General features: G+C 42.1%; 1 protein-coding gene across 2 annotated transcripts in view; it reads left to right on the forward strand.

Annotated features, from left to right (window-relative positions):
- Positions 1-10,757: 10,757 nt before the first annotated feature.
- LOC136456070 (uncharacterized protein At1g32220, chloroplastic) overlaps positions 10,758-12,624 on the forward strand; it is a 63,556-nt gene continuing 61,689 nt past the window's right edge. Inside the window, exons 1-2 of one of the 2 annotated variants that reach the window (XM_066455828.1) lie at positions 10,758-10,959; positions 12,335-12,515. In XM_066455828.1, coding sequence (XP_066311925.1) covers positions 10,901-10,959; positions 12,335-12,515 — 240 coding nt within the window. In that variant the 5' untranslated portion in view covers positions 10,758-10,900. The remainder of the gene's footprint in view (positions 10,960-12,334; positions 12,516-12,624) is intronic. The other variant, XM_066455830.1, reaches the window with a different exon arrangement.

The following is a 12,624-nucleotide window of genomic DNA, read 5'->3' on the forward strand; positions in this document are numbered from 1 at the left end:
TTATCCCATAATGCAATGCTGTTGAAAACACTTATGAGGATGCATTCATCACATCATATCATATTATCTATGTCATCATACATGTATTCGTGATATCTTATTTCATGCTCATGCATATAGGATCATCCGAAGAGATAACACTTTTGGAGTTCAATGAGGAAGAAGAGGAGGATCAGCAGGAGACGCCTTAGGCCAGTAGCTCTAGGAGAAGAGGAGAAAACTCTCGAGGACCTCCCTGAGTGCCTAGATCACCTGGCCAACCTCTTTCCTCAAAGGCTAGCCCCGGAGCATTCTAAGTCTCCTAATGTTTTACAAAATATCACTTGAGTTCTTTATGTTTGATGCATTAGGTTATAAGAGTTGATTGAAAACACTTGATACATAGAACTACCTTATCCATATACATATACCTTTAACCCTATGTAGGTCTAGGATCGAATATGTAGCTTAGCCATACTTAGACCGATAGAAGTCGGGTGATTTCCTATCACCTACGAGATATAGGTGGATACCGAAACACGGTTGGCTATATTTGCTATCGTGGAAAAGAACCATGGGGTAATGTAAATGGAGGCCGAGCGGAGTCTATGTGTAGGTTGACTCATATGATTCCATCTATGCTGATTAAGGACCATACCATTGTTGGCACTTTTGTTGAGATTGAACGCATGTCTCTCACTTAGCTGGTCGGATAACTCGTTCTGACCATGAAGCCGAGTAGCTCAACTCAGGCCAGACCCTAGTTCTAAAAAAGTGCGCACTCTAGATGGTAGTAATGATGTGTAGGGAGCCAGACATGAGCCCAAAGGCAGGCGGGGCCTGAACATCCTGGCAGCTAGTTGTCCTAGATGTTGGTTTTCAAACTTTTAATTTGCTTCCGCTACTATTTTTACTTAAACTTGGTTTGTAATAACCTAAATTCATACTCTGATGGATGAACTATATTTGTGAACCTTATGTAACATGTGACATGTATGTTGAATCATGTACGATCTTGGTTGTATGTTGATAGGTTAATCGAGCCCCTTCGTGGTACTCGATGGACTACTGGGTTTATATGGGCTCAAGTATGACAGTGCGACCGCTTCTAGGCTACCATTGTACTTGTGCTCTTATAAATTGGTCGGTTCTGCTACTAGGATGGAGCGAGCCAGGACTGACTGTCAGACCCCAAAAATTCCTATTTTTTTGGAATGTGACTAGAAAACACTAAATAAAACAAAAGATTTTTGTCATTTTCTAAAATTTCCCAACTTTAGTTAAGTTGATGACAATTTAGACAGTGTAAAAAATGAAGTTTCTAAAATTTTGCAATTCAATATAATTGTTTGTTGCATTCAAACCTCTACATAGTATTTATGTATGTAAAATGAATTCTAATGTTTTCATATGCGCCTAGGTTTTGAACCAAATCTTATATCCCGACAACCTGAAGTCAATAATCTCAAATTTTTAGTTCCAAAAAAAACTTGACCAATCTATGGAAATTCTTAAAACCTTTAATGAATCTTCCGCTAAAAGCCTATTTATCCTAGCCAAACCATGTTTCACCATTCTCTTCCTTTCTTTCTTTTTCTCAGCTCTATATCATTATCAGTTTGGACCATGCCTTTTCCTTCATTCTTTCCATCTAATCAAAATCCATCTTGATTTGGGTTGATCCTAACCCAATCCAGACTCTTTTCCATCTTGAATAGCAGCACAACATGTATTGTTTTCACTAATGGATCAAGTCGAGACCCTTCTCTTGCTTTGGGCCAAGTCCAAATCAGCCCACTCATTCTTTCTAAACTCCTAGACGATCCCCTACTCCTCTTTTACTTAAAAAATAGAAGTCCCTCTCCCCCCTCATGCATCTTTGTGTTGCCCTCCCCTTGTGCAGTGCCTCCTCCCCACTATTGGATGCACCTGGACACCTCATCCCCTCCCCACATGCACAAACTACATCATCTAATTCCTCCTTAATGCCTCATTTTCAATTCCACATTATTTATCTTCACTACATGTGGAAAAGACCATGGCCCTCAAACTTGTGCTGCTCCCACGCCTCTTCCCTCTCTTCCTCATGCAAACATAATTCCTCACTTAATTTCCATGACTCCATCAATATATTTCACCTCTAAACAAGTGCATGCAGTGGCAGTCATGCCTCTCCCTCTCTCTTTCCCCTTGCTCAACCTCCATTCCCTCATGCAGAAATAAAAGCAACACTAATGCATCCTCCTTTAACCCCTTTGACCAATCTTAATAAGCACCACAATTCCTCCACCTAATTCCCCTTCTCTAACTCTCTCTTGATGTACAAAATAAAGAATGGAACATTCCAATGGCCGGCCACACCCACCTGATGCTCTCATGCTCCTCCTCTTCCCCCTCATGCAAATAACAGCAGCACTTAATCCATTGGTTCCCCTCCTTTGCATGCCCCTCCATAATCTCTCCATCAAATTGTCTCCTCTATTCAATTGCATGCATGCACATAATAGCAGCCATATCTCCTCTCTCCTTCCCTCACACACAAACCAGATGGATGCCTCCTCTCCACTATTCCTCTCTTCCCCATGGGCACCGCCTCTCTCCCTCATCCTAGAATAACAGTCAAAACATAATGCACACTTGATTCCATTTACAAGCCCCTCTTTATTTTCCCTTACTAATGCCCAATTTCATTCCCTCCCTCTCTCTTCCATTCCTGTATGCAAGCACTAGTGAAGGAGCATCATCATCTCCTCCCCTTCATCCTCCATCCACCATGGATGCCCTCTTCTTTTCCTCTACATCCCTCTCCCTCTTCTCCATTAAATTGGAGAGTCGTCGTTGCGACGAATCCGTTTGTTGTTGCACAGCCTCTCCCCATCATCGGAATCCTAGAATCCTTTGCATCATGCTGCAGTAAGGGTCATGAACTTCTCTGATATTCAATATCAAACTCATGTTCATCATGTCCCTCTCTATTGTGACCTCTCAAGGAAAGCCATGGTGCTACAGCGCTTCATAAAGGTCACCCCACGAAGGTCACCCCAATGTGTGTTGCCGTCTCCCTAAACCTACAGCAGAACACCAGTCGACCGCCATCACTGTTGCTTCTGTATATATGCCATGGTGAGGTCATCCCTCCCTCACCCTTCTCTGATCTTGCTTCTTATTTCCCAACTCATGCATCTCTTTGATCTATCATGAGGCTTAGATGATCCCCAAAGTGGATTTGGCGCTGCTATGTTGATCACCAGCTTTATCATCACCCCTCATCAACACCGGCTACCATCACCTTCATCTCCAACTATTCCTAACCCCAATGTGAGAACCACATGTTCCCCTCTATCTTATATCTTGATCTATATTACAGTTTTGTCATCTTAATTCAAGTGGGATAGATCTACGGCGTAGTTTTTGCCATGAACATATTGCTGTCTTTCGCAGGCAGCAGTGTTGCTACTGGTTGTCAAGTATGTTCCTAGCAATTTGCATCTCCATTTCGCAATTCCTTTGATCCACATGTGTATCATATACTTGCACACATCCCTAAAAATTTATTTGGCTAGAGGAGCCACGACGCTGAAGATTTTGATGCAATCATGCTTGCTACTGCTGCATCCTTTCAGCAGCACCATTGCTAATTGGCATGCATGTTCCTTGAGTTTTTGCCCTCCGATCATCGATCCTTTTTATCATGATGTTGTTCATTAACTTGCACATGCCTCTACAAAAATTCATGGCCAGAGAATCCATGATGAAAGAGATATCATCAGCCTTGTGCTTGTTGTCCCTGTTGCCTCCTAGCCACTGCTGCTGCTGGTTTGCTTGCATGTTCTTGTTGTTTCATTGCTCCAGTGCCCATGTCCATCAACCACAATGTGTGTCATATCCTTCCACATGCCTCTGTAAAATGCCTTTGCTATAAGAGTTTGGATGCCAGAGAAATCATCATCTCCCCGTTCCCTGCTCTGTTGTCGTGGCTGCTACACTCATCTACATGGCATTAGGCAGTTCCCCGCTAATCCACTATCCAAACCACCAAACCCTTCATCCAACATATCCATTGTATGCTTGCACATATCTCAGCAAGTTGACTTGGCCATAGATTCCACAATGGCCAAGATATTGAGGCCATAGTGTCCACTACTCCTGCCATCTAGTAATTAGCTATGCAACCCGTTTTGATCTCATGTTCCCCTATGAACCATTACTCTAAAAATCATGACCCTAGACAAAAACCTTTGTATCATAGTGCCTAGCAATCCTCCAAAAGGTATCACCAATTGGTGTAGTAAAGACCCTATTTTGCGATGGTCGAAGTGCCCGCTGTCCACCGATGTGCACAGTCCTAGAAACACTGATGTGCAATAGTTGGCCAACCAAAGGATAGCAAGGTTGTTCTATCATAATCACATATTCGATCTACATTCCATTTGACCGTATCATACCTCGATATGTTGCACACATCCTCACTAAATCATTTTGTCATCAGATGCTCGATCTGATCGAATAATGGGTTACATGCTAGCTACCCCTATTTGGTATGACAATCTTTCACGAACTAATCATCAATCTATCCACTTCTCCTATGCAAGCTGTGTAATATCAACTCACCATCACCACTACAAATGATTGTTCTAGTTATGAACCTTGACCATTCACCCTAGGCATGGTCATGAGCACATCATCTCACTCATGTCCATCAACACATACAAGCTCTTCTCCACCAAGCCTAGCATTGTCATCCCCTCAAATGTGATCTAGCCTCACTTATCTTCACTTCATCCTTCTCAATGTCCTGTCCATCTTATACAAACCATTAATCATCTACATTTTCATCTATAGATCCTTGTGCTCTATAAATCTTCAAACTTAGACCATACCCATCATGTTTATTCCATTCCTAACATCTACAAAACCTTCTAGCTTCTACCTTTGATCTTTCATGCCCTTTATTTTGTAGCTCTGTTTAGTTGTTTTTGTGCTGAACAATCATAGTTATAAGACCTAAGTGTTTTAAACCTTTATGTCTTGTTTTTGTAATGATTGGTGCTTGTTTTGGTTGCTGCTGACGTTAGAGTGGAGCTACATGAGGAGCAGATCTTTTAGAAGCAAAACTTTCAACAAGTGTTTGGAAGTCAAGTGTAACAAAGGCTTCCTTGTACCTATGAACAATGTTTAATTCATACATATGCATGCGTCAATTTTGAATGCCTATAAGGACATTACCTAGATGATTCTTGTACCACATATCCTTGTTTCCTATGGGTTGATATGCATGTTGGATAGTTGCTGCTGCGCAGAACCAAAGCTAATAATTTAACTTGATTAATGATATATGCAATGTGATAAAATGGTGCAATTTAGCAACATGGACCAGGAGGCTGGAAGCATGAGTTTTGAGTGCTCTAGATTTCTCTCCCTAAAGACTTAATCATGAAGCAGGCCACCCAGGAGGTATCGTACAACCACGAGTATCACATGGCTCTGATCTTAATCAAGTAACTAGTACGTCTCTAGCTTGTTAGTGCTTACTGAAAGGCACAAGAGGGGGTGCCTCATGGTGTATAGTTGTTTTCCTGTCTTGGTGTGTACAGTGCCATGGCCACATGTGCCTCTCAGAGGAGGACATCTATGCACACTTGACACTGAAACACCTGTGGCTACTAACTAGTTAGGGTGTCTAGTGAAAGGTTACTTAGTGAAAACACTGCCGCACATCCTTGGTAGATGTGATATGGGGTCGATGGACCCCTAGCATATGGGAATCATGGCTTAGGGGTAAAGTTGTACCAATTCTGCATAATTCTTTGAACTGATATATTAGTCGTGCTCATAGATAAGAGCGCCCTAGATCCTTCTTGATTAGTGGTTACTTGGATGGTTTGGGTATGATCAAATATTGACTAATATTACTTTCACTTGGGTTGGTTTATCACTAAAGTAGTGACTCAGGTTTAAAAAAATATAACCAACTAAAATTGCTAACCACAGTCAAATAGTGTCAAGCCTTTCAGCCTTCATGAACCCCTTTGTTATACTTGTTGAGTATGGTGCACTCACACTTGCTTTACAATAAAAAAATCCCAAATGGGTAACAAATGGTGGTTCAAGTGATGAGTTACCCGAGAGGTTCCATGAGTACTAAGCGAGTGCTCCCCCAGTCAACTATCCCTGTGGAGTATGGAGATCCGAAGAGAATATATAGAATAGTTTCTGCTATGCTTTGTAATAGATGTAAGTCTTGTTGTAACTATGTTTTGATATATAATAAAGCATTGTTCTTGATATTCTCCATATTTGTCGCTATATGTGTCGTGTGGACATCCTGGGCACACATATAGTTAACGCTGGGTATTCTTTAGAAAACCGGGTGCGACAGAATGGTATCAGAGCTATATTGACTGTAGGCGCTCAACCTAGTTAGAAATGGTCATTTATAAAGTTATTTTTGGTAAAAATGATCTTGTCTTCTGCCTCCTTGATGTTTGTAAAAGAAAAATAAAACATTTTACCGAAAGCCCCTCACTTCTCCAAGATCTAAGAAGATGTATGGGAAGATGAAGTTTCTACATCGAGAAGAAGAGAAACACCTCCAAGGCTCAAGAGTTGAAGCTCGTCCACCCTAATGCCATTTAGGAAGTTGTTATTCCTAAGCACTTTTACGATAGCAACGATGCTAACTTGAGTGCTAGTGTGCTTTCATAAGGACCCCTATCATGTTAGTGTGCTCTTTCATGGTTCATTGTTTTGTTATTATGTTTATGTGCGATTTGGCTCTTTGTAATGAGTGTAGCTTCAGTGAATCTCGGGACGAGATTCCTGTTAAGGGGGGTAGTTTGTCACACCCCAAAAATTTCTGTTTTGCGATGTGACTAGAAAACACAAAACAAAACAAAAGATTTTTATCGTTTTCTAAAATTTCCCAACTTTAGTTAAGTTGTTGACAATTTAGACAGTGTAAAAAATGCAAGTTTCTAAATTTTTTGCAATTCAATATAATTATTTATTGCATTCATGTCTCTACATAGTATTTATGTATGTAAAATGAATTCAAATGTTTTCAAATGCGCCTAGGTTTTGAACCAAATCTTATATCCCGATAACCGAAGTCAATAATCTCAAATCTTTTGTTCCTAAAAAACTTGACCAATCTATGGAAATTCATAAAACCTTTAATGAATCTCTGCAAAAAGCCTATTTATCCTAGCCAAACCATGTTTCACCATTCTCTTCCTTTCTTTGTTTTTCTCAGCTCTATATCATTATCAATTTGGACCATGCCTTTTCCTTCATTCTTTCCATCTAATCAAAATCCATCTTGATTTGGGTTGATCCTAACCCAATCCACTCTCTTTTCCATCTTGAATAGCAGCACAACATGTATCATTTTCGCTAATGGATCAAGTCGAGACCCTTCTCTTGCTTTAGGCCAAGTCCAAACCAGTCCACTCTTTCTCTCCCACCTCCTAGACGATCCTCTACTCTTTTACTTAAAAAATAGAAGCCCACTCCTCCCTCACGCATCTATGTGTTGCCCTCCCCTTATGCAATGCCTCCGCCCATCTAGTGGATGCACCTGGACACCTCATCCCATCCCCACATGCACAAACTGCATCATCTAATTCCTCATTAATGCCTTATTTTCAATTCCACATTATTTATCTTCACTACAAGTGGAAAAGACCATGGGCGACAAACTTGTGCTACTCCCACGCCTCTTCCCTCTCATCCTCAAGCAAACATAATTCCTCACTTAATTTCCATGACTCCATCAATATATTTCACCTCTAAACAAGTGCATGCAATGGCAGTCGTGCCTCTCCCTCTCTCTTTCCCCTTGCTCAACCTCCATTGTCTCATGTAGAAATAAAAGCAACACTAATGCATCTTCCTTTAACCCCTTGGACCTATCTCAACAAGCACCACAATTCCTACAACTAATTCCCCTTCTCTAACTCTCTCTTGATATCAGCCATATCTCCTCCTCTCTCCTTCCCTCACACACAAACCAGATGGATGCCTCCTCTCCACTATTCCTCTCTTCCCCATGGCGCCTCCTCTCTCCCTCATCCAGAATAACAGCAGCCCATATTGCACACTTGATTCCATTTACAAGCCCCTGTTTATTTCCCCTTACTATTGCCTAATTGCTTTCCCTCCCTCTCTCTTCCATTCCTATACGCAAGTACCTATGAAGGAGCATGGTCATCTCCTCCCCTTCCTGCCTCCATCTACCATGGACGCCCTCTTCTTTTCCTCTACATCCCTCTCCCTCTTCTCCATTAAATTGAAGAGCCCTTGCTACGACGAATTCGTTTGCTGCTAGACGTCTCTTCCCCATCACTTGGAATCCTAGAATCCTTCGTATCATGCTATAGTAAGGGTCATGAACTTCTCTGATCTTCACTATCAAACTCATGTTCATCATGTCCCTCTCTATTATGACCTCTCAAGGAAAGCCACTGATGCTGACAGCGCTTCACGAAGGTCACCCCAATGTGTGTTGCCACCTCCCCTAACCTATAGTAGAACCCCATTGACCGCCATCACTGCTGCTTCCATGGTGAGGTCGTCCCTCCCTCACCCCCTCTGATCTTGCTTCCTATTCTCAACTCATGCATCTCTTTGATCTATCGCGAGGCATGGATGATCCCCAAAGTAGATTTGGGTTGCTATGTTGATCGCCAGCTTTATCATCACCCCTCCTCGACCCGTCTACCATCACCTTCATCTCCAACTATTCCTAACCCTAATGTGAGAACCACACAGGATCTTATATGTTGATCTATATCAGAGTTTTGTCATCTTAATTCAAGTGGGATAGATTTGCGGTGCAATTTTCACCGTGAATGTATTGGTGTCCTTCGTGGGCAGCAGCGTAGCTGCTTGTTGTCAAGTACATTCCCGACAATCTACATCTCCATTTCGCAATTCCTTTGATCCACATGTGTATCATATATTTGCCCACATCCCTAAAATTTTATTTGGCCAGAGGAGCCACGACGCTGATGATTTTGATGCAATCATGCTTGTTGCTCCTGCATCCTTTCAGCAGCACCATTGCTGATTGGCATGCACGTTCCTTGAGTTCCTAACCTCTGGTCCTTGAGCCCTTTGATCATGATGTTGTTCATTAACTTGCACATGCCTATGCAAAAATTCATGGCTAGATAATCCATGACGAAAGAGATATTATCAGTCTTGTACTGGCTAGTCCCTATTGCCTCGTAGTCACGCTGCTGCTAGTTTGCATGCACGTTCTTGTTGTTTCATTGCTCCAATGCCCATGTCCTTCACCACAATGTGTTTCATATCCTTCCACATGCCTCTGTAAAATGCCTTTGCTATAAGAGTTTGGATGCCGGAGAAATCATTGTCTCCGTGTTCCCTACTCTGCTGCCTTAGCTGCTACATCCCTCTGCATGGCATTGGCATTCCCCGCTAATCCACTGTCCAAACCACCAAACCCTTCATCCAACATATCCATCGTATCCTTGCACATATCTTAGCAAGTTGGCTTGGCCATAGATGCCATAATGGTTGAGATATTGAGGCCATGGTATCCGCTACCCCTGCTGTCTAGAAATTAGCTATGCAACCTGTTTTGCTCTCACGTTCCCCTATGAACCATTGCTCTAAAAATCATGACCCTAGACCAAAACCTCTGTATCATAGTGCCTAGCAATCCTTCAAAAGGTATCACCAATTGGTGCAACAATGACCCTGTTTTGCGATGGTCGAAGTGCTAGCTGTCCACCGACGTGCACGTGCTGGAAACACCGATGTGCAACAGTTGGCCAACCAACGAATAGCAAGGTTGTTATATCATAATCACATATTTGATCTACATTCCATTTGACCGTATCATATCTCGGTATGTTGCACATGTTTTCACTGAATCATTTTGTCATCAGATGCTCGATCTGATCGAATTAATGGGTTACATGCTAGCTACCCCTATTTGGTATGACAATCTTTCATGAACTAATCATCAACCTATCCACTTCTCCTATGCAAGCTGTGTAATACCAACTCACCATCACCATCACCACCACAAATGATTGTTCTAGTTATGAACCTTGATCATTCACCCCAGCATGGTCATGAGCACATCATCTCACACTTGTCCATCAACACATATATGCTCTTCTCCACCAAGCTTAGCATTGTCATCCCCTCAAATATGATCTAGACTCACTTATCTTCACTTCATCATTCTCAATGTCATGTCCATCTTATACAAACCATTAATCATCTACATTTTCATCAATAGATCCTTGTGCTCTATAAATCTTCAAACTTAGACCGTACCCATCATGTTTATTCCATTCCTATCATGTACCGAACCTTCTAGCTTCTACCTTTGATCTTTCATGCCCTTTATTTTGTAGCTATGTTTAGTTGTTTTTGCGCTGAACGATCATAGTTACAGGCCCTAAGTGTTTTAAAACTTTATGTCTTGTTTTTGTAATGATTGGTGTACCGTTTCTAGGTTGCTTATGATGCTCCTGTTGCGGGAGGAAGTCACGTGGAAGACCCCTCGTTGCAAATGGACAGTGCGAAGTAGCGTGACCGGAGGTTCAGGTGCTAGCTGTGCCGTTCTGAAAAATAAAAAATCAGCTGGAATTAGTTTTAAAAATTCTTTTATAAAACGATTAATAAAAATAAAAAATTCCTGTTCTTTTTTTTGTGAACGTTAAAAAAAAAACGGAAAGGAGCGGTCGCCCACCGAATTGGATTTGGGACGTGGCGCACCCCAAGCTGCGGCACGTTCTCGCTTCCACGGTTCCACCAGAGGCGGCCCCACCTCAAGAGCCCTCCCCCCTCGCTCCGTGCCCGTGCCTCCCCGCGCGATCCCCACGTTCCTTCGCCGGCTCCGCGCTCTGCTCTTGTTGAGATCGTTAGTACAGGTGCGGTGGCGATGAGGTCGGCCGTGGCCCGCCTGATTGGCTCCTCCTCTGCCTCGCCCTCCCGTCTCAGGTGAGAGCTCCCGCCCACCGCCCCTCGTGTCATGCGCGTCTGCAGTTGTCTCGGCGGACATGTTCCTGGAAGGAAAGGTTAAGTTTCCAGCAAGATTTGGCATTGCGATGGGTGGGCTATCCTGGCAATCAGGCGCGAAGGGAATTTATTCTACTTAGAGCAAATCGATTGGAGAACAAACTGCCATTTGATAACAGTTCCGGCTAGGGCCGGTCCTGATATTTGGTAGGCCTGGGGCGAAATAGAAGGATGAGACGCTTAGTCCCTTTTATTACATTTATGCAATTTTTTCTCCTGTTTACATTTTCACATTTATTACAAAAATGTGAAATGTGGACTGTGGTTCCGAAGTACTACTACATATTGATTATTAATTAATTTATTATTTGTGTCAAAATTTGATACAAAATTTGAGTTTGATGTTATGCAACGCTTACTCAAATTTTGAGATGTTTACAGCTGATATATACTATGGATACTAACTATAATTTTCATTTTGATCATCGCTAAAATAAGAATAATAAAACATTTTATATAATAAAAGAATTCAAATGTTTGCTTCCTTGTAGACCTCGCTACATGTCTTATGCTATATTAAGACATTTTTGTACGATATGACTAGTTTATTTTTTCTAAACCAAAGTGGAAATGTAGATTGACGTGCTTGAACCGTGACTATGGGCTCTTGTTGGGTTTCAACTCTAGCCTACCCCAACTTGCTTGGGACTGAAAGGCTTTTTTTTGTTGTTGTTGTAAAGTGGAAATGTAGATATTGATATGTTCTAGATAGCAGAACCATTGTGTGAAATTTGAGATGGCCCAATGTATTGCCTTTTCAATCTATTATGGCAATAGCTTTAATCGTTGTCATTGCACATAGCACAATAACCGCTTGCCTGCTAACCATAACAAGAATGACTCACCGGTGTATCTAGCTATCAGTGAACCACCTCAAAATTGAAGAACCACCAAAATGCTTGTTAGTTGTTACAGAGTGAACAAGCAGAAAATGAGAAATTACTGAAACACAAGCGAGAATGCTGGTGCTCAATTAATAGGATGGTCGCACATCACTACCTAGGCAAGGAGCAGATAGCCAGGAGCTAGCTATGAGTACTTCAAGTTATACTTGCACTGTGAGTAACAAGGGTGCTTTACTTGAATTAGTAGGCATACAAATACTACCGTTAGTCCTAAACCAATCAGACAGGGACAGTCCTGTACCATGGGTTCCAGGGTGGTTTCTCCATTCGCGATGCCCAGGGGCCCAGGGCTGGGCCTGTTTCCGGCATATTCTTAGATCGCTACCTTGCTTCTATGCACTGTGGCTTCTGCTTTGTGGGATTGCTAATTCTCCTGTGTATTGGGGTGCCAGCAGCTCGTCGTCAATCTTGCTGAAAAGTGGCAATGCATTCTTCAGCAATGCCACACCCAGTGATCAGAAGCACATTGAGGAGCCTTTTAATGCCACACCCAGTGATCGGAAGCACATTGAGGAACCTTTTAAGGTGAAGGAGGCAGAACCTGTGAATGCGACAAAATCTTCTCCAGAGAAGGTAATGGTGCCTTGGAAGATAAGAGATTCTAGTATATTCTAGTTTACCTCTGGCATGGTGGAAATGTGTTTTCCATGTCGAATCTAGTTTGATGTTGAAGCTTGTACAG

Source organism: Miscanthus floridulus, chromosome 6 (assembly GCF_019320115.1).
Source record: "Miscanthus floridulus cultivar M001 chromosome 6, ASM1932011v1, whole genome shotgun sequence".
Taxonomy (NCBI): Eukaryota; Viridiplantae; Streptophyta; class Magnoliopsida; order Poales; family Poaceae; genus Miscanthus; species Miscanthus floridulus.